This window comes from Erpetoichthys calabaricus, chromosome 6 (genome assembly GCF_900747795.2).
Source record: "Erpetoichthys calabaricus chromosome 6, fErpCal1.3, whole genome shotgun sequence".
Taxonomy (NCBI): Eukaryota; Metazoa; Chordata; class Cladistia; order Polypteriformes; family Polypteridae; genus Erpetoichthys; species Erpetoichthys calabaricus.
Window position 1 is genome coordinate 204,754,936 of NC_041399.2, and position 27,593 is coordinate 204,782,528.

Here is a 27,593-nt window from a genome sequence, read left to right on the forward strand (position 1 = left end):
GTACAATTCCAATTATTTGTGAAACTGAAATAACAGTAAGCTGGCAAATTTCAAAAAACTGTCTGAATAATCTCTCCATTTCTTTGTTTCTTTGTTTAGTGGAGGGGGTGTAACGTGGAAAACAAAAGGTAGATAATTTGCGACATACACAAAATTATGTATGGAAACGGCTCAAGGGCAGATTTTTTTCGCGATACAACAAAAGTTATGCGACAGTTCGTTTTGGGGGGGGGGGGGGGGGGGGATTTGATGTCATCACGCACACCATTTTATCGATAAAAAGCCAGTTTGATGGAAACAGGCTGGAGACAGCAAATTTCGCACATTTTTTTTACGTATATTCTGTTTGTCGATAACAAAACGTCGCAAAAAACTGGATGGAAACTTAGCTAATGACAGGTAAAGAAAAGTGGGAATTGAAGAAAATGAAAAGGGAGACAGAATTGCCTTTGTTAAAAAAAATGTTGGTTTATGTGTGATCATGTTGTTTTCTGTTCAGTTGCTGAACTAAGAAAACTACAAATTACAAGACACATTCACTTGCCTTCCAATGACCTGGCAACTTTTTCCAATCGACCTTTCCAAGGTAAGCATTAACAAATATAGAAAAAAATGCAGTCAGAAACTTATGAATATTATTTGTGAAGGGTAATTTCCAGGTTTTTATGTGCTGTTTTGCTTACCTACAGTCAGGTCTGATGTTCCACTACTCTTCTTGTCTTCTACAATTTCATAAAATGGTCCAATTACTTGAAGTAGCTCTTCCACTTTCTCTGTCATTGGCATTGTTTCAATAATCTGTTATTGACAAATATGTCAGTATATCATTATCGTACATCCCATAACCCAATTAAATCAAAATAATACAGCATTCCATTTTAATTTCAACCTGAAATAAATATACTAGGAGTATTTACCAGCCTAATAAAATATAGAGAACAAGCTGCACTTTGAAAAATATCAATCTAACGTTTGTCCAAATCAGTAATCTTGCTGTTATACTATGTGTCCTGCCAGGGACTGTTAACGTGGTTATTAATGAGTCATATGATTGTACAAGTCTACAAAATTTGGTTTACTTTTTTCCAACTGCCAAACACTACCTTCTCCCATAAATAAATAGTGTTTTGCCACAGAAAATTATGTAATCCTCCCCTTCAAAATAAATAGCATATAATATTAAACTGAAAACTGCACTTGTACTGTTAAAAAAGTAAAAATGGCAATAAATCTTTCAAGATGGTACTGTGACAGCACAGCATTACTAAGAAGTCTGATAGCTCTATTCTTGAACTCTGGTTTGTTACCTGAAACCAGACAAGAAATTGATGAATATTTTATACTATATGCATGTAATCTTTCAGGATTCTTGCTCCCTCATATAGAACCGTGTCATTTCTATAAACCTGCAACATTACTGTGACATGTGTAAGCAAGCAAATCCCAACAAATTCCTGGAATTGCTAACCTTTTGTGGAATGGATAGGAGAGTCAAAAAGGAGGGACTGAAACAGAAATCTGCCTGCTTAAATAGAGTGAATCTAACACTACAAAAGACTTCCTCGAGATACATTAAAGGCTGATAAAATGTATAAAGAGATCTTTACTCACTCACACATAATTGACAGGAGTATTTGGCAAATGACTGGAACTCATCAACATGACAATTTCAGGTTTTTTGGTAATGTAAATTTGAAAGTGTGTGTGTGTATGTACACACTATATACATACATACATATATATACATATATATATATATATACATATATATATATATATATATATATATATATATATATATATATATATATATATATATATATATATATACACACACACACACACATACATATACATTATATATATATATATATATATATATTATATATATATACATACATACATATATATTATATACACACACACACACCATACAGTATGCAAACACTGTTTTGCTTTGATGTTACACTTGCTGTAGCATTTATAATTCATTTTATTTATCTTTTTTTTTTTTTTTTAACATGTACTGATATATTGTGCAATTCTAAACTGTACAGCCATTAACTCAGTGCATTCTTATTAGACAGCTACTGTTCTTAACCCCAAAATTGTGATTTAACCTACCAGTCTGTATTCAGACCCCTTTCACTTTTTTCACATTCCCAGAATGACAAAGCAAAAACAAGGTATTATGAATATTAAAAATAAAAATTGAGGTATTAAATGAAGGTATTAAAAATAAAAAACTGAAATATCCCATTGACAAAATAATTTAGACACTCTGTAATGGCAGTTGAAGTCTGACAAAGTGGCATTATCACATTCTACTGATCGTCATTAAGATGTTTCTACAGCTTATTTAGAGTCCACCTGTGTTAAATTCATTTGTCTGGATATAATTAGGAAAGGGATACATCTGTGTATAGAAAGCCCTGCAGTTGAACAAATGCCAAGCTATGAGGTTAAAGGAATTGCCTGCAGAGCTTAGAAACTGATCATGTTGAGACACAGACCTGCAGAAGACTACAAAACATCTCTGCAGGTTTGAGATGTCTTAAGACCACAGTGGCCTCAATAAGTCTTAAATGGAAGAACAACCATGACTCTTCCTAAAGCTGGCCACCTGACTAAACTGAGCTATCGAGGGAGACATGCCTTGATAAGAGAGATGACCAAGAACCCAATGGTTACTCTGGCTGAGTTCTAGGGAACCTGTGTGGAGATAGGAAATATGTCTCAGATGGATAACTATGACTGTGCCACCCCACCATTCTGGGCTTTGTGAAAGAATGGCCTGATGAATAAATGAATAAAAAACATGAAAACCTGCCTGGAGTTTGCAAAAGGCACGTAAAAGACTCTCAGACAGTAAGAAACAAGATTATCTGGTCTGTTGAAACTAAGATTGAACAGCTTGGCACTGCCCATCACCCATGCAATATCCTCTTAAGAATAAAACATGGCTGTGGCAGCATCATTCTGTGGGGTTTAAGACTTGGAGACTTGTCAGGGTCAAGAGAATGCTGAACACAGCAATGTACCGAGACATCCCTAATGAAAACCTACTCCAGAGTGCTCTGCAAACCAAACTGGGCTGAAAGTTTAAATTCCAACAGGACAACCACCCTAACTACAAAGCAAAGGCAACATACAGTGGTGTGAAAAACTATTTGCCCCCTTCCTGATTTCTTATTCTTTTGCATGTTTGTCACACAAAATGTTTCTGATCATCAAACAAATTTAACCATTAGTCAAATATAACACAAGTAAACACAAAATGCAGTTTTTAAATGATGGTTTTTATTATTTAGGGAGAAAAAAAATCCAAACCTACATGGCTCTGTGTGAAAAAATAATTGCCCCCTTGATCAAAAATAACCTAACTGTGGTGTATCACACCTGAGTTCAATTTCCGTAGCCACCCCCAGGCCTGATTTCTGCCACACCTGTTTCAATCAAGAAATCACTTAAATAGGAGCTGCCTGACACAGAGAAGTAGACCAAAAGCACCTCAAAAGCTAGACATCATGCCAAGATCCAAAGAAATTCAGGAACAAATGAGAACAGAAGTAATTGAGATCTATCAGTCTGGTAAAGGTTATAAAGCCATTTCTAAAGCTTTGGGACTCCAGCGAACCACAGTGAGAGCCATTATCCACAAATGGCAAAAACATGGAACAGTGGTGAACCTTCCCAGGAGTGGCCGGCCGACCAAAATTACCCCAAGAGCGCAGAGACGACTCATCCGAGAGGTCACAAAAGACCCAGGACAACGTCTAAAGAACTGCAGGCCTCACTTGCCTCAATTAAGGTCAGTGTTCACGACTCCACCATAAGAAAGAGACTGGGCAAAAACGGCCTGCATGGCAGATTTCCAAGACGCAAACCACTGTTAAGCAAAAAGAACATTAGGGCTCGTCTCAATTTTGCTAAGAAACATCTCAATGATTGCCAAGACTTTTGGGAAAATACCTTGTGGACTGATGAGTCAAAAGTTGAACTTTTTGGAAGGCAAATGTCCCGTTACATCTGGCGTAAAAGGAACACAGCATTTCAGAAAAAGAACATCATACCAACAGTAAAATATGGTGGTGGTAGTGTGATGGTCTGGGGTTGTTTTGCTGCTTCAGGACCTGGAAGGCTTGCTGTGATAGATGGAACCATGAATTCTACTGTCTACCAAAAAATCCTGAAGGAGAATGTCCAGCCATCTGTTCGTCAACTCAAGCTGAAGCGATCTTGGGTGCTGCAACAGGACAATGACCCAAAACACACCAGCAAATCCACCTCTGAATGGCTGAAGAAAAACAAAATGAAGACTTTGGAGTGGCCTAGTCAAAGTCCTGACCTGAATCCAATTGAGATGCTATGGCATGACCTTAAAAAGGCGGTTCATGCTAGAAAACCCTCAAATAAAGCTGAATTACAACAATTTTGCAAAGATGAGTGGGCCAAAATTCCTCCAGAGCGCTGTAACAGACTCATTGCAAGTTATCGCAAACGCTTGATTGCAGTTATTGCTGCTAAGGGTGGCCCAACCAGTTATTAGGTTCAGGGGGCAATTACTTTTTCACACAGGGCCATGTAGGTTTGGATTTTGTTTTCTCCCTAAATAATAAAAACCACCATTTACAAACTGCATTTTGTGTTTACTTGTGTTATATTTGACTAATGGTTAAATGTGTTTGATGATCAGAAACATTTTGTGTGACAAACATGCAAAAGAATAAGAAATCAGGAAGGGGGCAAATAGTTTTTCACACCACTGTATTAATGTTTTAGGGACAATATAGGGAATTTCCTTGAGTGCACCAGCCAGAGTCCTGTCTTGAACCCAATCAAACATCTCTGAAGTAACCTGTAAATAACAGATCTCCCAGTGACATCCCCATCCAACCTGACAGAGCTTGAGAGGATCTGCAGAGAAATATGGCAGAAAATCCTCAAATACAGGTGGACAAAGTTTGTCACATCATACCCAAGAAGAGTCCAGGGTATAATGGCTTCCATTGGTGTTTCTGCTAGGTAACGAGTAAAGAGTATTAATTAAGTCAATGTGATATTTCAGTATTTTTAATTAATTTGCAAAAAATTCTAAAATCTTCTTTTCGCTTTGTCATTCTATGGTACTGAGTGTTGCATGATGAGGGGAAAAAAATAATTAAATGATTAGGGGGCTTTTCCCCTGCTTGTTTCAATCGCCAACCCCCTGGCGGGCACTATACGCTAGCCACTTTGAGGTTCTGCCACTCGCGTATCGGGATGCAGATGTACAATGTAAACAGAGTGTTATTTTCATGGGAATTGTTACAAATGCATAATAGAACTAACTATTTTACATTACAGTGAGTAATATAACTAACTCTTAACTATAAGTTAACTATAGTAAAAAATAGTAAAACGTAATAATTTGAAAGTAAATTATGTTTCATGTTGTGTTAAGAGTTATTCGTTGCGTTACACAATTTTGTTCTGTTTGGCTTTAAAATTAACACGTAAATACTTTTTAAACTTACACTTTTACTGTAAAACTTCAGTAAAAACAATTTGTTAATGAAATTTTCGTCAATATCACATTGAATTTTGATTCTGTGTTAGAACTTTCATCATGACAACGCAATGTATAATTGCCTGTGATTGAATTTCGTTTCTTTCTCTCTAATAAATAAACTGACTTTTTCAAATGTTTATCTCTGTGATTTGTTAATTGTCTTTGCAAAAGCTATTCTAATGGGAAACTGTTAACATTTTAATACGAATGGCATATTAAGATCTCCTTTGATGTCTAATGTTATCCGTGGAAGATGCACTTCATTACCTTTCTTGGATACATCCTTCTTTCTACAGTAATTTGTGCAGTTGAAGACCAGACAGTGTTAACGGCTGTAGTTTTTCTTCAGGATATTATAAGCTGATGTTTTCATGTTCCACACGATCACCACCAACTGTTTCAGCATAGTCTATTGATATGCATTTGGCCAATTTGCCTTGTAACCAATCGGCAATTTTCGTGTTAATTCGTTTGACTTCATCGTTTCTCTGTACTAGGATTGCCCGTGTACTCATTTCTTATGAGTTAATAACCCTTTGTGATGAAATTTTAAAGTAAGATTTGGACATAATATAATTTCTTTTATTGGGAAAATAAAGTGAGGAAAACGTAAACATTTATAAGAGCTAAGAGAGCAGGAACTGTGTCTGTCAAAACATTCACACAAATGAGAGGTGAGAGGTCTGTGTGCGTGGTTGAATATGGTTGAGAGGAGGGTGGGACCTGAAAGAATCTCTTGGAAATAGTCTCATCCCGTCCCAGGATTTCCTTTTATAATAGAGACACATTAGCATAAGGCTTCAATATAACAAAATCTGAAAAAATGTAAAGGGGTCTGAATACTTTCTGAATGTACACTATAGTTACACATTTTAAATCAAGTATATAGCTCATGTACACCTCAACCCCTAGTTTCTTTTAAATGAAAAGAATTCAAAAATGACTTTGCACTGTGATAATTTCTGAAACTAAAAATAATACTTAAAACTAGCCATGTGCGCCCAACTACGTTGCGCGTGTTAAAGTTGTCTGTGAAGGGCTCCCTGTTTAAACGCGGCTGCCAGTCGTGAACTTTGCCCTTCGTCGCACAGCATTATGATTTTTTATAAGGGAAACAAAATTACAAAACAAAACCCTTGGACACTGATTCGATAGGAACGGCCTACTCAGAATCACTGTCCGAATAGTAATTATGTGGTGGTGGAGGAGCATTTCTGCTTCTCTCCGTTCACAGTCAGTCTCGTTTTCACGACACTGTCATTTCCTCTCACGATCTCTTCTCAACCTTTCTCCAATCTCGCAGGTTGCTTTGTGGCAATCCAAAGAATGAGGAAGAACCTATGCTTCTTTCTTGAACTCCAAACGTTGACTGATAGAAAATCACAGAAGTGTGTCCGACTTATATACTCTGACTGCTGACTCCAAGAAGTGGGTGAACATTCGATTTGGACGAAGTGCTGCCAACGACGGTCGATAGAAACACAAAAAACCACAGTCTCGACAACGAAGCAGGTGTCGACGCCAGATCTAAACAAAGAGTGGTATCGACAGTGTTTGTAAACAAAAGTAACAACCAAGGCGGTGTCAGGGGAACATGAATTCCCGGACAAAGATCAAGATCCAAATGAAGATTATATATAAAGATTAGTTAATTTAAAGCACAACAATTTGTTTAGTTTGAATGTCTGTGTTTTGAGGTGTGACTGGAGTACTACAGTCTTCAGTACTATAAGCCTGGAGGAGATTCTTAATACAATGCCTATGTTTTAGCTGTCTCTCTACTGCCATCTAGTGCTTCTTCTTCTAATTCATTTGCAGACAAACAAAGATCAAGATCCAAATGAAGATTATATATAGAGATACTTTTATATGCAGGACTATACACATAAATTTGCTTGCTCTTACCAAAAAACAGTAGGTCCTGAATCCTACTGAATATATTATTAATATTTCTAACTAAAACTTTCCAGAAATGTGAAAATAACTTCTGAATTAGGTTGACAACCATATCTTCTAATTCAGGGCTACATATTGTACACTGGAATGATTACCCATTAGCCCCAACTCCTAGGATATTTAGGAAGAACTTTACAAACAAACTACAGATATGCTCTTTTACGCTAAGTTATATTATGTTCTGTGCCTCCTCTTGCATGATAATTGTTTAACCACTAAAAGTAATCCTCGTGATAATGTAACTTATTTATCTATTGTCTGTATGATTTTGATTACGTTTTCTTTGTAATTCAGGGAAAATGAGGTGATTTCATTATGGAGCAGACATAGTTCAATGCACTGTATGACTACAAAGGAAAATATGCAGTATACACATAGGTATCATGTACAAACAAAGGTTATAACAAAGTATGGTTACCTTTTTCATTTCTTCAACATAAGCAATCATTGCATCATCTTTGGACATATCTCCCAAAGAATTCCAAGCATCCCTGCAAATAACAAAACTGCATTTTAAATTATTTTCTTTCTTTCCTAAACAACTTTGTTTTGGTCTTATTTATGTATATATACATTCTACAAGCAGCCCATGTGGACTGACCACACTTTTCTGTTCACATACAGTATAGTACTCATGGGAACGAAGATTGTGGTTATAACAGCTGCTTTCTTTAAAATAATACCAATAAATAACAAAACAATGGCACACTTTAAAACTTTATAACAAAGCACTGAGTTTCGTTCATTATAAATGCACGCTTTGCAAGTCACCTACTAAAAGATTATTATTTTTGCATCCTAATGACATTTTATTTATGTAATATACAATACAATTTATTTTTGGATAGCCCAAAATCACACAAGAAGTGCCGCAATGGGCTTTAACAGGCCCTGCGCCTCTTGACAGCCCCCCAGCCTTGACTCTCTAATATATAATACACTCCCGTGTCCACAGGTACAGCTTAGTGTCTACTGGTCCACTTCTCAAATATTCTGTAAAATCTGCTGACATAGTGGAAGTTTCATCATCAATTTTCATGGGATATCTTCTCCAAGTCTACGTTGGCCACCTATGACATTTTATTTATTTTTTTTGCAGTTTGTAATCTCACCATAATGCAACATACATATTACAGCAAACCATTCATGCTAACCAAGAAAAAGAAACACAAAGTAGCATGTAATGTTGCAGTGCAGTAAGATGTGTACAGTTTGTTAGCCAAATTATAAAATGTGAACAAATGCTCCTACAACAAAAGGATGTAAATGACTTTCAAGATCCCCCCCCCCCCACTAGGCCCTCTCCCATTGATACATGTACATTACAAATGCCAACGCTAAGGTGGACCTTGAGAATCTGCTACTGTCAGACCCAAGTGGAATGAAAACAGCTATAATTATGAACAGTAATTTTGCACTACTCCACTCTGTAAAATCAGACATGTTAGTGCAGTCCAGATACTCTCTGCTGACAAGGGTTTCTGCCTCTAAAATACCAAACAATATACTTAAACAAATCTTCCTAAATATTCTTCAAAAGACGTGCTAAAAAGAAAAATACAACATTTATAAATGTGCCTATTCTGATTTAACACATTTGAGCTGTTAAACTGTCCTCTCTCTAATGCAGGGTCAACATTCATTCAGATAACTTCTAGGTTGATTCTTGTAAGTCTGAAGCTTGAAAGTCTAAGGGCACCTCAAAATTTGATAGTCTTAATATTATCATTTCAAAAATATTATGGTTTCTTTCCATGCTAGTTTGCTTTAATACTGGTGCTGTCTGGAATTTGGCAGGACACCATTTTCAAAGAGTATGAGTTACAGTAATCCCTCGCTATATCGCGCTTCGCCTTTCGCGGCTTCACTCTATCGCGGATTTTATATGTAAACATATTTAAATATATGTTGCGGATTTTTTGCTGGTTCGCGGATTTCTGCGGACAATGGGTCTTTTAATTTCTGTTACATGCTTCCTCAGTTGGTTTGCCCAGTTGATTTCATACAAGGGACACTATTGGCAGATGGCTGAGAAGCTACCCAACCAGAGCGCGTATTACGTATTAAATAAAACTCCTCAAATATATCGTGAGCACGGGAGCTGTTCGCACCCCTAGAGGATACGGCCGCTCCTCAAAAAACGCTGAAAGATTACCTTCACATTGCTCTCTTCCTTGCTGGGCATACATATGGCTGCTTTGTCAAGCGATATGCTTCCCGCATAGTGCTTCGCATACTTAAAAGATCAAACAGCACGTATTGATTTTTGATTGTTTGCTTTTCTTTCTCTCTTGCTCTGACATTCTCTGCACCTGACGGAGAGGGTGTGAGCAGGTGGGCTGTTCGCACCCCTAGACGATATGGACACTCGTCTAAAAATGCTGAAAGATTACCTTCACGTTGCTCCCTTCTGTGCAGCTGCTTTGTCAAGCAACATGCTTCCCGCACGGTGCTTCGCATACTTAAAAGCTCGAAGGGCACGTATTGATTTTTGATTGTTCGTTTTTCTCTGTCTCACTCTCTCTGACATTCTCTGCTCCTGACGCGCACTCCTTTGAAGAGGAAGATATGTTTGCATTCTTTTAATTGTGAGACTGAACTGTCATCTCTGTCTTGTCATGGAGCACAGTTTAAACTTTTGAAAAAGAGACAAATGTTTGCTTGCAGTGTTTGAATAACGTTCCTGTCTCTCTACAACCTCCTGTGTTTCTGTGCAAATCTCTGACCCAAGCATGACAATATAAAAATAACCATATAAACATATGGTTTCTACTTCGCGGATTTTCACCTTTCGCGGGGGGGTCTGGAACGCAATCCCCGCGATAGGGTAATAAAGCATATTACAGTAATCCCTTCTCTATGGTATAGCAGTTTTATGGTTCCTAAGAAAAGGCCAGTTTTTAAATAAATAATCGACGCACTCACGGCTTAAAGAGAGAGCGTGGTAGTGTGGCCAGAGTGGTTCCTGGAGGCTATGTGAGGCGGGAGTTTCCTCGCTTATGTGCACAGGTGAGGAATCATCCGCATCCTTAATTGATGCCGGGAGCTGCTAATCGCCATACCTGAACCCCGTCCCCATTATATATAGTAGGAGCGCGAGTGCGGAGGGGGAGAAGAAAAAAAACGAGAAGGAGAATGGAGGTTAAGGGAGAAGGCAGGTGGAAGGGAGGAAGCTGGTACGTGAATGAGTGGGCACAATAAGGACAGGCAGCTGAGCAGTGAGCCCTAGCGGGGTGTTTGGCCGGCAACCCAGGGTGATCGGTAGTGGTCGCTCCTGCTGAGCATTTGTGAGGAGCAGGAGTGATCGGAAGGAAGTTGACTCGCCGCAGAAGGCAGCGGGAGTCGGAGGCTCGGGAGGTGGAAGCCCCGGCGTGAGCGCCCTGGTCACTGGGGAACCCAAATCTCGGTCTGGAGGAGCTAAATGAAGCCAGGGACCAGAAAGCCACCAGACCAGCAGGCAGAGCAGGTCAACTGCAGGTAGGGCAACTCCCCTGGTGGTGTAAAGCCTGGATGGGAGACGCAGGGGAGCCGCCAGCAGTTGAAGACAACAGGTTTTGTTTTAAAGGACTGCTTCCAGCTATTTTAACCTCGGTTTTAAAAGGAATTATTTATTGGATTTTAACCTCCACTGATTCACCCGTTTTAGTGGATTGTTTATTTAATAACATTTGGATTGCACTGCACTATTTCTTTGGACACTGTTTTGTTGGATTATTTTAATAAAAGCACTTTGCACCTTTTTGCACCTTTCCCCTTGCTTTATGTCATGTCTTCACTGTCCAGCTCATCCGGTGACATTACCGACGGTGTCGGGTTCAAAAGCTCCCAAAAAAGGCAATGGGAGCATAGAGAAGAACCTGCATCGTCACATACCCACAAATTTCAATTAAATCTGGTTTAGTTTATTTTTGCAGTTTATTCTTTGCTGACTGCACAAGCAGAGTGCTATGACAAACTCAAAGGTTGATGCCAATACAAACTTTAAAAATTGCTAAGTACACATAAAGATAGAGATTTGTTTATACAGAGAAAAGTAAACAAAGTATGTTGAAACAAATTAACATAAATGTTAATTAACAAAATCTGTTTGCTAGTTAAATGATGAACAACGGCCAGTTAACAACAGAGGAGAGAAAACCAAGAACTCCAGGAAGAAGCATCCCTGAAGAAAAAAAAAACCTAGGGGTCCACAGTCAGTTAGAACTTCAACACATTTTTTAAAATCCACTTATCCAGAGCAGGGAGGTGGGGATACTGAAACAAGCATCTCAGCAAGTATCTGGTGCAAGGAGGGAGCAATCCATGAACAGGGCACCAGCCCATCATCAGTACTAAAATTTTGAGTTCAGTATCAATACCAGCTTTCCGACATCAGTACTGATACCAAAACGATTCTGAAGCGTATAATGGATAAGTACAAATATTCCCCATCTTACTCTAGCCCTGATATGCTGTGCCATCACACTGTATTCCGCACTACTTCTCTCTTGATATCATAAAGTTCACATTTGGATATTCCCTGTGAAGTTGCAAACCTGTTGAAGTAATAAAAATGGGTCACTAATGAAGTCTAAAGCCTGTGGTTTTGTCAAGTCTCCAGCACATCTAACCACATTTTCCCCCCTTTTACTTTATCAAGTGTACTTAGAGGATTTTGAGTGGAAAATGGACGTCTACTGCTGGTACCAAAAAATCCCAAAATGCCATACAGTTTTAAAATGTGTGTTTTTTAGTACTGGTACCCCTCGCAACCCTACAACACACACGCCCCTGCCTATACACACATTAGGGGCTAATTTAGCTTCTCCAATACACCAGACTATGTCAGAAAGAGTCAAGAGTCCAATAGAAGTGGTAGCCAAAATCATCAGTTCTCAGAAATAAATCAGAACAGGTGTAGTGAGGAAATAGGACATGGCATGATTAAATAATTTTTATAAAACAGACTCTCTTACATGTTTACCATTTAAAATGTTTCAGTTTTGTTTACTAAAATACATCTTTAACAGCACAATCTTCTTCTTTCAGCCGCTCCCGTTAGGGGTCGCCACAGCAGATCATCTTTTTCCATATCCTTCCGTCCTCTGCTTCTTGCTCTGTTACCCCCACCTCCTGCATGTCTGCTCGCACCACATCCATTAACCTTAGGCCTTCCTCTTTTCCTCTTACTTGGCAGCTCCATCCTAAACATCCTTTTCCCAATTTACCCAGCATCTCTCCTCTGTACATATCCAAACCAACACAATCTCACCTCTCTGACTTTGTCTTCCAACCATCCAACCTGAGCTGACCCTCTAATGTCCTCATTTCTAAACCTGTCCATCCTCATCACACCCAATGCAAATCTTGGCATCTTTAACTCTGCTACCTCCAGCTCTGTCTCCTGCTTTCTGGTCAGTGCCACCATCTCCAGCCCATATAACATAGCTGGTCTCACTACCATCCTGTAGACCTTCCCTTTCACTCTTGCTGATACCCGTCTGTCACAAATCATTACACCCTGCCTGCACTCTCTTTTTCACCTCTCTTCCACACTCCCCATTACTCTGTACTGTTGATCCCAGGTATTTGAATTCATCCACCATTGCCAGCTCTACGCCCTGCATCCTCACCACTCCTCCAACCTCCTTCTCATTTACACACATGTAAATGCTCTAGAGAGGAGAGGAATGAAGGTCAGAAGGACAAAGACAGAATAAATGTGTTTAACAGCATGATCTGATTTGGCTGAAATGTAATGCAAATTCATCTCATGTGAGAAACCAAAGAAAAAATACACTTTACAAAACAAGGTTTTACTTGTTACATTAATGAACGTATCCTCCTACACAACTACTCTTGCATCACTGCCTTAAGACAGAATTGCAGGTAAAATTCTGTTACAACGAATATCGTTACAACAAACTTTTCATTACAACAAAGTATTTTTACGGTTCCGACAGTTTCCCCAAAAGACAGAGTCTATAAAAATCTCATTACTATGAAATACATTCAGCAGATACTTCCATTACAACGAAGTGCCCAAAAGACCTTGAAATGCTTGCATGAATCATTCACAGAGCAGTTAGTTCTGTGGTCGCAGCTCAGGTGTGCACAACAATCCCCGAACATCCCATATATATTTCTCTTCTCTTCTCTCTTAACATAACACTGGCAACCTGACTCACCAATATCCTACATTAGGAATCTAAAATAACAAAGCTGTTAAGCTGCTGGCCCATGCACACAAAACACCACAATATCCTTACTGAAGAGCTGTTAACATGAAATATGCAGTAAGGCTATAAGGCATTTAACTTTGAAAACTCTTCAGCCAAATGTAAACACCATAAAACCATAAGAACATAAAAAATTTACATATGAGAGGACATCACTCAGTCCATCGGGAGTGTTTGTCAAGATAATAGCTAAGCTGTCCCAGTATCTCATCTAGATCCTTCCTAAAGGTTGTCAAGGTTTTAGCTCAACTACATGTCTCTAGAATTTTTACCAGATTCCTGCAACTCTTTGCAAGAAGAAGTGCTTCCGGTGTTCAGTCCTAAATGCACTTCCACTAAATTTCTGTTGGTGTCCTTATGTATGCGATTCTCCGTTAATTTGACAGAATTCTGCCAGATATACTTTATTAATGCCTTTCAGAATTCTGAAAACCTGGGACAGGTTCCCATGCAGTCTTCTGCACAAGACTAAACAGGGTTAATTCTCTGGGTATGTCAGAGTATGACTTGTCATTAAGTCCCATGATGCACTCCTCTGCATGGCATCATGTGCTGCTATGTCTTTCTTGTAGGACTGTGACCAGAACTGTACACAATGCTCCAGATGTGGTCTCATTAGTGTATCATATCTCTCTATTATAATAAAATAATTCTGCGACAAGACAAGAGTTTTTGGAAGACGAGACGAGACTTTTTGGAAGATTTTTTCAAGTGTGGCGAGTTGAGACCTTGGCCATGAGATTTTTTCAAGTCACGCCTTCCTCTCAAGCATTTGCAACAAACACGGTAATCTCACTTCTCATTCGTGTGAATGTTTTTGACAGACACATTTTCTGCTCTCTCAGCTCTTATAAATTTGAACGCTTTTCTCACTCTAAGTTCCCAATTAAAGAAAGACGTATCATGTTCAAATCCTATTGAAGAATTTCCTCACGAAGAGTTATCAACAGAAAAAATGACTACATGTGCAATCCTAGCAGTGAGAAACGATGAAGTCAAACGAACGCCAAGAATGTCAATAGGTTACACGGCAAATTGGTTAAATACATATCAATAGACTATGATGAAACAGTTACTGGTGATCGAGCAGAACATTAACTTACAATATCCCAAAGAATAACTTCAACTGTTAACACCGTCTGGTCTTCCACCAGCCGAATTACTTTAGCAAGAAGGATGTATCCAAGAAAGGTAATGTAGTACATCTTCCGCGGATAACATTACACAACAAAGGAGATCTTGATATGCCATTCGTATTAAAACATTAACCGTTTCCTGTTAGAATAGCTTTTGCAAAGTCAATTAACAAATCTCAGAGCCAAATATTTGAAAAAGTCATTTTATTTAATAGAAAGAAAAACAAAATTCAATAACGGGTAGTTATACGTTGCGTTGTCACGATAAAAGTCCAAACACAGAATCAAAATTCAATGCAATATTGATGAAAATGTATTAAGTTTTACAGTAAAAGTGTAAGTTTAAAATGTATTTGCGCGTTAATTTCAAATCCAAACAGAACAAAATCATATTATCAACGAATAACTCCAAAGCAACATGAAACATAATTTACTTTCAAATTATTACGTTTTACTTTTTTTTTTTAATATGGTTAATTACAAGCTGTAATGTAAAATAGTTCTATTATGCATATGTAACAATTCCCATGAAAATAAAAATCTGTTTAAATTGTACAACCGCATCCCCATATGCGAGTCAGAACCGCAAAGATGCTAGTGCGTAAGCAGGCCTGGGGGATGGCGAGCAAAGCAAGCAGGGGGCAAAACCCCCTAGTAATCCAAGAAACATTCCCCTTGATTTATATTCAAAATGATTTTAAAATATAACCTATCATTTGCCTTAAAAATTTCTGCAGATTGCTTAGATGATGAAAATTTGTCCATCTTATCCACCATTGTTTTATTACTACACTTCATAAATCAAACATGTACAGTAATATAGAGACTGACTATCTGCTCTCAAGATCACTAGTAATTCAGCAAGTACCAAGCTCACTCAAACTGATAAACTACCTATCAATGGATTCTTTATCATTATTTGATATTTAATCTTGTTTAATTACAATTTAAATTTTTTTTAGATGCAAGAGTAGTCATATAAAACTATTGATATGCATGGCCATGCCAATACTACTTTTGGCTAGAACTATTTTTTTTCTTCTAGTGTATGTAATGCATATGGGCTGAAGTAAACAAAAAATAAGAGGTGACATGATCAAACTATTGAAAGTTAAAACTGAAATAAATACATACAGTGGATCTGGGCTTTTACTTTAAACTAAATTCTTCATCAAGAAAACAGGGACATATTTAGAAACTTGTTAAGGGCAGATTTCACACAAATGTTAGAAAGCTTTTAAAAAAAAAAAACAGACTTGGAATAAATGATCATGTAGTGTGATGGAGAGCAGGACTTTAAGGACCTTCAAATCCTGACTTGATGTTATTTTAGACCAAGGATGATTAATGTCAGCCCTGAAGGGCTGCAGGATTTTGTTCCAACACGGTTTCTTAATGAGGAACCAAACCTTACCAATAACGAATCTTATTTAATTTCATGGCTCGTTAGTGTTTTAACTCTGACATGTCAGGTCATTCTTTTATCACCAACTTTTTTTTCTTTTCCAAGCATATCATCCAAAAGATTTGAGGTCTAAAACACCTCAGTAATTTTCAGATCTTCACTTTCCTTCTGAGTACTTTATTAAACCAAACAGTGCACAATAAATACTCACAGGTGTAAAAGGAAACAAGTTAGATGGAGAACTGCTGGTTTCTTTGTCATTTGCATCTTTTGCTAACAAGCTGTGAAAAACTGAATAAAACTGTTTTAAGACTAAAATATGCAATTAAAAATCTTAAGGCGGCACGGTGGCGCAGTGGGTAGCGCTCTGCCTCGTAGTTAGGAGACCCGGGTTTGCTTCCCAGGTCCTCCCTGTGCGGAGTTTGCATGTTCTCCCCGTGTTTGTGTAGATTTCCTCCAGGTGCTCCAGTTTCCTCCCACAGTCCAAAGGCATGGAGGTTAGGTGCACTGGCAATTCTAAATTGTCCCCATGGTGTGCTTGGTGTGTGTGTGTGTGTGTGTGTGTACCCTACGGTGGGCTGGCGCACTGCCTGGGGTTTGTTTCCTGCCTTGTGCCCTGTGTTGGCTGGGATTGGCTCCAGCAGACCCCCGTGACCCTGTACTTAGGATATAGCGGGTTGGATAATGGAAGGATGGAAATCTTAAGCGAGACAACTAAAATGAAGTACAAATATGTCACCTGAGCAATAAGTGCTTCATCAGCAATAAATGAGCTCTCATAAAGCATTTGAGTTGGAACAAAAACCTGCAGCCACAGCGGCCCCCCAGGACTGACGTTGCTCACCCCGATTTAAAGTCTGAGTCTTAAATAAAAAAAATCAGTTAAATTAAGTTAAATGGCAGCTAAAACTAGTCACTGTGGCCATCCACGATTGGAGTCGGGCATGCCTGTTTTAGACCAGGGGTCGCCAAGTCTGGTCCTGGAGGACCACCGTGGCTGCAGGTTTTCATTCTAACCCTCTTTTTATAACGAGTGCCCTGCTTGTGCTGCTAATTAACTTCTTGTGAATTAATTTTAATTGAATTGCTTTAAGTTTTGTTCCCCTGAATTTCTTCATTGTTCCTCTCAACGGCTTCATTTCTTTCCTTAAATGGCACCCAAACAGAAATGAAATGTGAGGTGAGGGAGCCAACAGAAGACCACCTAAGTCAGGGCCTCAAACTCCAACCAATTTCACTCCAACCAGTTGCTTCATTAGGTGCCAATTCTTGTTGTTAATTAAACCCGTTCTTTAATTTCATGGCTTGTTGCTGCTCACATGGTGCATTAGCAGACATTGCCGAAATTGTTGATGTTCTCTTTCTAAGAGTTGTATTGAAATGTTTTGGGGACCTGAGCAGATCAACATTCCTGATACCTTCATCTTTCTTTATTTTCAGATATTGTATGATGGACACCAGTTGTTTTGGCTCATTTTGGATCTCATTATTGTTTGGCTGCTAATTAAGGAAAAATAAACAATTAAGGGGTCTGAGTCTTCAAGAACAAGTCAATTAAAATTAGTTCAAAAGAAGTTAATTAGCAGCAAAAACAGGTCACTCATTAAGAAAAGGGTTAGAATGAAAACCTGTAGCCACGGTGGTCCTTCAGGATTGGAGTCAGGCACGCCTGTATTAGACAATGCAGGAAAACAGAATGAAGAAGTTCTTGGGCTGAATGGCCTGTTATTGTCACAATTCTTCTAATATAATCATCTTTAATTGATTTGCAAATATTTATTTAAATATAAGTAATGACTAGTAAAACTAATGGATACTGATGGCATAGAATCATGGATACAACAAAACTGTATTTGTGCTATACAAGTTAATGTTGCGAAAGCTTGAACATGAAAAGGGTATTCAGTGGTGGCCAAAAATTAGGTCCTGTGCACCAAAACACGGAATTATAAGTTTCTACTGTTTTCTAATAGCGTGTGTTTCCTGTTTCAGAACCAAGTCAACATGGATATCAGAAACTGCAAAATCAGTATTGTTTCATCACTGACTGTGGCATTTGGAGGCGACTCGTCCTGGTACACGTGGACTAGGTTTTAGAGTCAACAGCAACTGACCAGATCAAAGTGGACTATTTCTCAGAGTATCACAAACAACAACCTGCATATGCACAGCACAGGAAATCACAAAGAAATTTCTGTACTCAATATTGTCCAAATCTTAACAATGAACGGCATTCTAGTGGTAAAGCAGCCGCCAAACACATCAACAATTACTACTAGTACCTTTGGCAGTATCAGTAACATTTCAGGTCAAATAACGAGACTGAACACTGGCCAAATACATGCCAGTTTAGTTTTGCAAACACGCCATCTTGTCCTAGATCAGCAGTAGATCTTACGTACAGTACCCACAGACCACTTCTGTACTACACTAAGTGAAACTAGCTTACCCAAGAACAGCAGTAATGTTTACAATTGCTATTGCTTCAGACCTCACACAAGCTTTCCAAATATTGTCTGGGACACACTGATCTGTTATCACAATACTGTTGGTGGCTTCCCAAGTTACTGCTTCATATTGTTATTTTGCATTTCACAGCACACTGATGTAAACAGCAAAAAAAACTTTCCTACCAATCTGTGAATGCAACAAGTTTACAATATTACAAGTATAAGTACAGTTTATTAAAAATTGCTTTACCATTTATATTTGCCAGTTGGATCCCAAAACCCAGGTCTAGGAATATTACAAGGACCCATAGTTGCCTGCTTGTAGTAACTATAAAATTTGAGCATCATCTCATTGGATGGCTGAAATGAACCTAAAAGAGAAAAAGAAATCTTTATCAACAAAACTGTTTTATGTTCAGTTGTAACAAATAATTCATGATATACTAATTTAACAAAGAAATTACAGAGAACAAAAATTTATGACTAAATTCTTCTCTTAATGATCTGCAAACTGTAACATTCTGAGGTTTTCTGACTCCAGTTTGGGTCACCGAGGGCCAAAGCCTTCTGAGATAACATCGAGCACAAAGCAAGAATCAGTCCAGGACAGGATACCAGTCCTGTGGAAGACCCAATCATGCAAATACCCACACTGACACTGGGAGAAGTTACAGCTGCCAGTAACTTAATCTGCATGTTTTTTGGAATGTAGGAAGAAAACTGGAGTACCTAAAAGAAAACCCATACAGACACAGAGAAAACATGCAAAGTGTACACAAGAAACGGCTCTGCTTAGGATTCAAACCCATCATGGTGGATCTCTGATGCACCAGTATATACAGAGCACTGGGTCAATCATCGCCATAAATGTCAAATGGGGAAAAAAGCTGGAGTACTTAAAAGAAAACCACACAGACACAGAGAAAACATGCAGACTTTACACATACAATGACTGGGAATCAAACCCAGGATTCTGGATCTGTGAATCACCAGAGTATACAGTACAATTTCATCAATGATCTACATTAGTAGCAAAGTTATTGTGCTATACAAAAAGTAAAACTCCCAAATAAAAAAACACAATCTATAATAGGCTTAAAAAAACACAACTTGACACTTGACCTTTCTCATATTTTTATATGCATCCATAGATCTATACAGCTTATGCTGAGCAGAGTACCTGGGTAGACACACTAACCAGGATGAACAACCTCACCAATTTAACAACACCGATTTGACTAACCGGCATGTCTGCATTGGCAAATTAGAGCAGGAGGACACCTACTCAGACATTAGGGACATGTAAACTCAATGCAGGGAGGACCCAGAACGTGAAACACAGTTGTCTTCGTTGCAAAGTGGCAGCACTGCACCACCAGCTGCTTCATATGTTTCAACTGATTATAAAATTGACTATATCCGATTAATCCAGCTGTCCATTGAAAGATTTTAAGTATACAGTGGGTACGGAAAGTATTCAGACCCCCTTCAATTTTTCACTTTGTTATATTGCAGCCATTTGCTAAAATCATTTAAATTAATTTTTTTCCTCATTAATGTACACACAGCACCGCATATTGACAGACAAAAAAAAAGAATTTTTGAAATTGTTGCAGATTTATTAAAAAAGAAAAACTGAAATATCACATGGTCCTAAGTATTCAGACCCTTTGCTCAGTATTTAGTAGAAGCACCCTTTTGAGCTAATACAGCCATGAGTCTTCTTGGGAAAGATGCAACAAGTTTTTCACACCTGGATTTGGGGATCCTCTGCCATTCCTCCTTGCAGATCCTCTCTAGTTCTGTCAGGTTGGATGGTAAACGTTGGTGGACAGCCATTTTTAGGTCTCTCCAGAGATGCTCAATTGGGTTTAAGTCAGGGCTCTGGCTGGGCCATTCAAGAACAGTCACAGAGTTGTTGTGAAGCCACTCCATTATTTTAGCTGTGTGCTTAGGGTCATTGTCTTGTTGGAAGGTAAACCTTCGGGCCAGTCTGAGGTCCTTAGCACTCAGGAGAAGGTTTTTGTCCAGGATATCCCTGTACTTGGCCGCATTCATCTTTCCCTCGATTGCAACCAGTCGTCCTGTCCCTGCAGCTGAGAAACACCCCCACAGCATGATGCTGCCACCGCCATGCTTCACTGTGGGGACTGTATTGGACAAGTGATGAGCAGTGCCTGGTTGTCTCCACACACACCGCTTAGAATTAAGGCCATAAAGTTCTATCTTGGTCTCATCAGACCAGAGAATCTTATTTCTCACCATCTCAGAGTCTTTCAGGTGTCTTTTAGCAAACTCCATGCGGGCTGTCATGTGTCTTGCACTGAGGAGAGGCTTCCGACAGGCCACTCTGCCATAAAGCCCTGACTGGTGGAGGGCTGCAGTGATGGTTGACTTTCTACAACTTTCTCCCATCTCCTGACTGCATCTCTGGAGCTCAGCCAAAGTGATCTTTGGGTTCTTCTTTACCTCTCTCACCAAGGCTCTTCTCCCCCGGTAGCTCAGCTTGGCCAGATGGCCAGCTCTAGGAAGGGTTCTGGTCGTCCCAAACGTCTTCCATTTAAGGATTATGGAGGCCACTGTGCTCTTGGGAACCTTAAGTGCAGCAGAAATTTTTTTGTAACCTTGGCCAGATCTGTGCCTTGCCACAATTCTGTCTCTGAGCTCTTCAGGCAGTTCCTTTGACCTCATGATTCTCATTTGCTCTGACATGCATTGTGAGCTGTAAGGTCTTATATAGACCGGTGTGTGGCTTTCCTAATCAAGTCCAATCAGTATAATCAAACACAGCTGGACTCAAATGAAGGGGATCTCAAGGATGATCAGAAGAAATGGAAAGCACCTGAGTGAAATATATGAGTGTCACAGCAAAGGGTCTGAATACTTAGGACCATGTGATATTTCAGTTTTTCTTTTTTAATAAATCTGCAACAATTTCAAAAATTCTTTTTTTTGTCTGTCAATATGGAGTGCTGTGTGTACATTAATGAGGAAAAATATTTAATTTAAACGATTTTAGCAAATGGCTGCAATACAACAAAGAGTGAAAAATTGAAGGGGGTCTGAATACTTTCCGTACCCACAGTATTGGCAAACTTCAAAAGGTACTTAGCAGAAAAAAAAAATCCAAAAATAAAATTTATCCACAACCTGAAGCAACTGATAAGGATACAATACAATACTGGAGAGCAGGAAGCAGTGTGGCGAGAGAGCCGGTGTGAGCGAGCAAGTGCAGGCTCACAGGTAGGCAGCTGGAAGGTGAGCCCCAAGAAAAGTGTTTGGCCAACACTCGGTGGGGGCAGAAAGAAGCGGTCACTCCCACTGAGCATTGTAGGAAGGAACGGGAGTGACCAGCAGAAGGACGACTGGCCGCGTAAGGCCGGGAAGGCAGCGGGAGTCAGAAGGCTTGGTGGGTGAAGTCCTTGACGTGAGCGTCCTGGTCGTCAAGGAAACCAAGTCTCGGTCTGGGATGAATGCGCAACCGAAGGCAGGAATCAGGAGGCCTCCAGACCGGTCGAGCGGAGTGAAGGTCAGCTGCTGAGAGGGCGACTCTCCTGTTGCAGGGCCCAGACGGGTGAAGCAGGGGAGCCGCCAGAGGAAAGGAAACACCGGGCTTGTTGTTGTTGTTTTTTTAAAAAAGGAATGCTTCCAGCATTGTGTTTTAACCTCGATTTTTAAAGGATTGCGGTTCTTTTTTCTATTTATTGATTTTTTTTACCTCCACATTTTGTTTTTATGGATTATTTATTTAATGAAGACTTTTTGGAAGTACTGCGCTTCTCTATTTGGACATGGTTTTGATTGTTTTAAATAAAAGCACTTGACACTTTTGCACCATCCCCTTGCTATGTTGTTGCCTCACTGCTTAGCTCATCGGTAACATTACCGACAGTGTTGGGTTAATGTCTCCCGGACAGAAGACGGGAGCATGCAGCAAACCCGCATCATCACAGTGAGGTAATGTTAAAGTAAACAGTATTCACGAAAATCGTCACACACATAAAGATTGCTGCCCCAAGTGTGGATGAGCATGCGTATGTCAATCATAAGTGTTATCACAGTATCAACACACAGGTGGTCATGGATGCAAACTGTGCTGTAGTAGCCAGCACATTACCGAATTATTACTGAAGACAGGCAGGGCTGGATTGGTCATGAACAGTGAAATGTCACATGGGTATGCGGAGCTCTGAATTCCTTAAACCCCTGGAACATTTGCGTTACACCTTACAAGTCAGAACAGGTTTAAGAAGGCAGGCGGAGACTCCTAGGGCACTGGATAAATAAAGTCTTACAGAGGGTAAGAGGGGACCACAAAGATATAGGGACACAGCAAATGACTCTGGGAGATGATCAGAAACACTGGAAAAGTGAACGCAACTTCAGTAACTGTGCAGGAATAACTGTTTCTAGTTTCAGTATAACTATTACTTTGCAAGATGTTTCTTGTGGCCTTAACAGCAGGAAGGTGATTTGTCTGAAAATACGGCTGTGGGTCATTCATTGTTAAATAAACATGCCCATTACCTCACTTAACTATCTTTATATACTGTCTCGTTCTTTCCATCTTGGTGTATTACTCTTTATGTTGTTTCAAAGTGGCGACACTTATGTGTAGCTTTGTGCCAATATCCTACTTTATTATGTTTCCCTGGGGCATGTCAGCAGCCATCACTTCAGAATAGGTAATCCACCTTAAGTTAAGCATGTCTGGGCCGGGACAGGATTTGGATGGGAGATGATCTAGGGAAAAGCTTGGGTTGCTGCTGGAAGTGGTGCTGACGAGACCAGCAGGGGGTGCTTACTCTGTGGTCTGTGTGTGGATCACAATTCTTCCAGTGTAGACAAGGAGACTCTGTGCTGTAAAAATTGTTGCCATCTTACAAAGGAGACATAAAACCGAGGTCCTGAATCTCTGTTGTCATAAAAGATCCCTGGGCATCTTGCGTAACAAGTAGGATGTCCTGGTTAAACTGCTCATCACAGCCTGGTCACTCTGGCCCGCTATTCATTCCCCGTCACTAAACGGATCTCTCACTCACCCCTTCATCATCTAATGCGGTGTTTCCTAAACTTGGTCCTGGGGGCCCACTGTGGCTGCAGGTTTTTGTTCCAACCAGATTCCTAATCAGTGACAACACCTGATAACGCTGATCTCATTTAATTAGCTTCTATTATTTTTCTTTTATTCTACATTCACAAAAGCACAGCAGCATGATTTTTACATTTATCGGACATTTAGAAATATTTCTGCTTTTGCTAGAGATTTAAATGCTTAACTCTGTTTTGTTGATTTCATTATATTTTGCCCTTTTCCCCCTTCGTTGTATCTTATTAATGACAATTAAAAATTAGCAGAGCAGACACCCAGGCAAACAAAACTGAATGATCAAAGGTTGCAACTACTTTAGCGTGAGACCCACTAATTAGTAAATAATGGATTAATTGAACAATTAGAACACCTAGAAAAGTAGAATGAAAAGCAAGTTGAAAACCTCTCTATTATAAAAAAAAATCTTGGAAGGGAGACGAGACTTGATCTTCTCGGAAGGCAAGCGGACATCCCGCGAGAGACACTTTAACGTCACGCAAGAGAAGGCAGTGAGACAACATTTAAAACAAGTTCACGGACATCTAACCTAGGAGTTGTTGGAATGCTGTTGGCAGGCACGCTTCATGTGCTCCCAGCTCTTAAAACAACGACAAGCAGAACACGCACCTCGCCAGCAGCAGCAAGCCAGAAGATGATCCGACCGCTTCTCCTTAGCATGCGTTCAGCCAAACCCCATCCCACCCTTCACAACTCGAGTGGCAGACGCGCGAATTGGCAAAAGGACAGATGCTGTACATCCTTTTAAATGATCGACGTGCAGCGCAACAAGCAAAATACGCAGCTCAGCAGCAACAACAGCAAGCCAGCAGATGATCCAACCACTTCTCTTTAGCGTGTGTTCAGCTGCCAACACCCCCCCCCCCCCCCCCCCCCCCTTCACAACACAAGCAACGTTATACGTCCTGCAAGAAGATTTAACCAGGCCCGGGGACGGAAATAAAGGACAAGTTCAGTATTGTTTTTGCAAAAGTTTTAAAGTAAAAGTGAAAATAATGCATATGTAACAATTCCCATGGAAATAATCTTTTAAATTGTATATCCAGTAAACCAAACCCAGGAGTGGGCAAGCGAAGCGAGCAGGGAGCAGAACCCCCTAGTATTGTTAGAAAGAAAAAAATACATTACTCCCATATAACTGTTTAGTACATTTTGATATATATACTGTATATTATATTTTTTTTTTACCAAACTTAGTTTTCCATCCATTATCCAACCCGCTATATCCTAACTACAGGGTCACGGGGGTCTGCTGGAGCCAATCCCTGACTTAGTTTTCTAATTCCAATATTGTTCCCAAAACACAGAACTTGGGAAATAACACATCACTTAATTAGCCCAGGAGTCCAAATAAAAACAGAAGCTGGTTGGAACAAAAACCAGCAGCCACAGTGTGCCCCCAGGACCGAGGTTGGGAAACACTGACCTAATGAGTGGTGAGTGTACTAGTGCACAATGGCTGCCGTCAAATCATCCATGTGGATGCTGCACACTGGTGGTGGCTCTCCTTTCTCCATGTAAAGTTCTCTGGGTGTCTTGAAAAGCCTTAGATAAATGCAATGTTTTCTTCTTCTGCTTTGAATTTTAGTATTATTGTCTCCATCTTTGTAGTAAAGCGGTATTATCAGAAAACTACAAAACGTCTTCATGAGTGCCAATTTGCAGCAACGGATGCTGTAAAATATTTTTTTTTTCCTCGAACGTGGCCCTCTAACTCCTTGCAGGGAGCAGGATGCTTCATAACTATTTCTCATGTCCTACTATGCGGTGAGACAAATTCTTATCCTAGTCCGACTTTTAGTGTAATTCTTAGGGAATTATTCCGAGACACTTGATAAATACGGGCACAGGTTCTGACTTGTGGTGAGCAAGGCCTTCAGTGTGGGTAGCTGCATACATTTGGTCTCATTTGTCCAAGTATTGTTCATTATGGAGAGGATCCTCTCCACAAGCACACTGGTGCCTGCAAAGTTCATTGCATAATGAATGTGGAAAGAAATGTTTCTGTGAGGAATGTGCTTCTGACGGAAAGTGGTGAATATATCCAGTTTCCATGTTATATAGTGTGGTCTGTCAATTTTACACCAGAACATGTTTGTGCCATGTAAAGTACATGCTTAAAACTATGTTATATAAAATTTGATTTACTGTTTATGCGATGCCACCATGGTCCAACTAATGTCAAGTTACCAAACAGCCTCCAAATATTCCTGAATGCCGAAAAGGCTAACACTTGCATAAAAGCAGATCCTTGAACTTGCAATATAGTGTCTTTAAGCGTTTTACTCTACAACAAGGCTTCACGCATTGAAACATGACAACTTATTCCCGGAGGCCTTTGGCGTCTCACTCGCTGCAAAGCAATAACAAAAGACTGCGCTTACCGTTTTTCGGCAAACTCTGGATCACTTTAACAGCGGCCTCGAACCGCTGCACATGAATCGGCTTACCGTCCGCCATGATCACAGAAAACGCCAAGTATCGACCGCACTGCTCATCGGCGTCTGGGGATTAGAAACATTTGCATTGTAAATAAAAGAAACTCCGTAACTTCTCCATAATGTTAGTCGACACAAGGAGACTTCTACAGGATTGCATATTACAACTGACTTCACATGCAGTCATAAACTCCAACACAGAAAGTGTGACTGCAGATGTTTCACAGGGATGATTAAATATTTGCTCACAACAAACTGATAAATGCAACCTTGCAGGTAAGTCTATCATTTATTTACTTGAGTAAATATTCCAAATCGGATGGCATACTATTTTAAATTCCTTAAAGGAAAATATCATTCTTTTAAACCCATAAAGTGAAGCAAATCTTAACAACATCAATTAGAGAAATTAGGAAATTTGTATCTACCTGCAATAAGCAAGACGACCGCCCGATGTGTCCTCAAAACAGGAACCACATGATTGCGCACTGCCTGATGGGAAGTGTAGTTTAGAAGCTGTATCGCACCACTGACTTTAAACAAAGATACACCAGAAAGAACTACAATTCCCTACATAAGGCCACTGAACACTGGGAGTTGTAGTGTCCTGCTAAACCAGGGCCATTTTCCATACTTGCCGGCAGCTAGGGGATGTTACAACACCGAAATGTAACCTTAGACGGGGGCGTTACCTGTGGTGCAGAGTGCGCCTCAACGTTATTACGAGATTGGTGCATTTATATTTTGTTGGGTTTTGATGAAATCAGCTAACGAAACAGAAGCGTTTACATCATAACCTGCTGCACCCCCTGGCTTCGTATATGCACATTTACTACAATACTCGTCAAAACAGAAGACCGATGGAGTGGAAAATAAGTCATCGAAGCGGATGGAAGATTACGTTGGAGTCCGTTCACTTAAAAAATGCGTTAATTATAGTAATAATGTTCAGAGTAGAATCAATTAGATTAGATTATATCTTTTTTGTCACATATACAATATGATGTATAACTAAACAGGTACAATAAATAAGAGTTGCAGAAGAATGACTTAATGTACAAAGTACAGAAAGAACTGTACAGACATATAAAATGTACTAAAGAGTAGAAGGGAAAAAATGTAGACGGCAAAACACACGAAACATACAGTAGAATTACACATAAACCAGAAGTTCAGAACTGAGGAGAGTTCAGTGACTTTATGACCTGGAGGAGAAGCTGTCCCTGAAGAGGGTGGAGTGTGTGGTGAAGCTCCAGTAGTGCCCACCAGAAGGCAGAATTGAAAACAGGTGATGACCTGGATGGCTGTCCTTAGAGATGATGGATGCAG

General features: G+C 39.6%; 1 protein-coding gene across 1 annotated transcript in view; it reads right to left on the minus strand.

Annotated features, from left to right (window-relative positions):
• Positions 1-26,788, minus strand: part of acbd5a (acyl-CoA binding domain containing 5a) — a 73,394-nt gene extending 46,606 nt beyond the window's left edge. Inside the window, exons 1-5 of the mRNA XM_028804359.2 lie at positions 26,693-26,788; positions 26,211-26,330; positions 18,967-19,087; positions 7,926-7,998; positions 684-798 (exon numbers count right to left, since the gene is read on the minus strand). Of these exons, the coding sequence (XP_028660192.1) occupies positions 684-798; positions 7,926-7,998; positions 18,967-19,087; positions 26,211-26,286 (385 nt within the window). The 5' untranslated portion in view covers positions 26,287-26,330; positions 26,693-26,788. The remainder of the gene's footprint in view (positions 1-683; positions 799-7,925; positions 7,999-18,966; positions 19,088-26,210; positions 26,331-26,692) is intronic.
• Between the last annotated feature and the right edge of the window lie 805 nt (positions 26,789-27,593).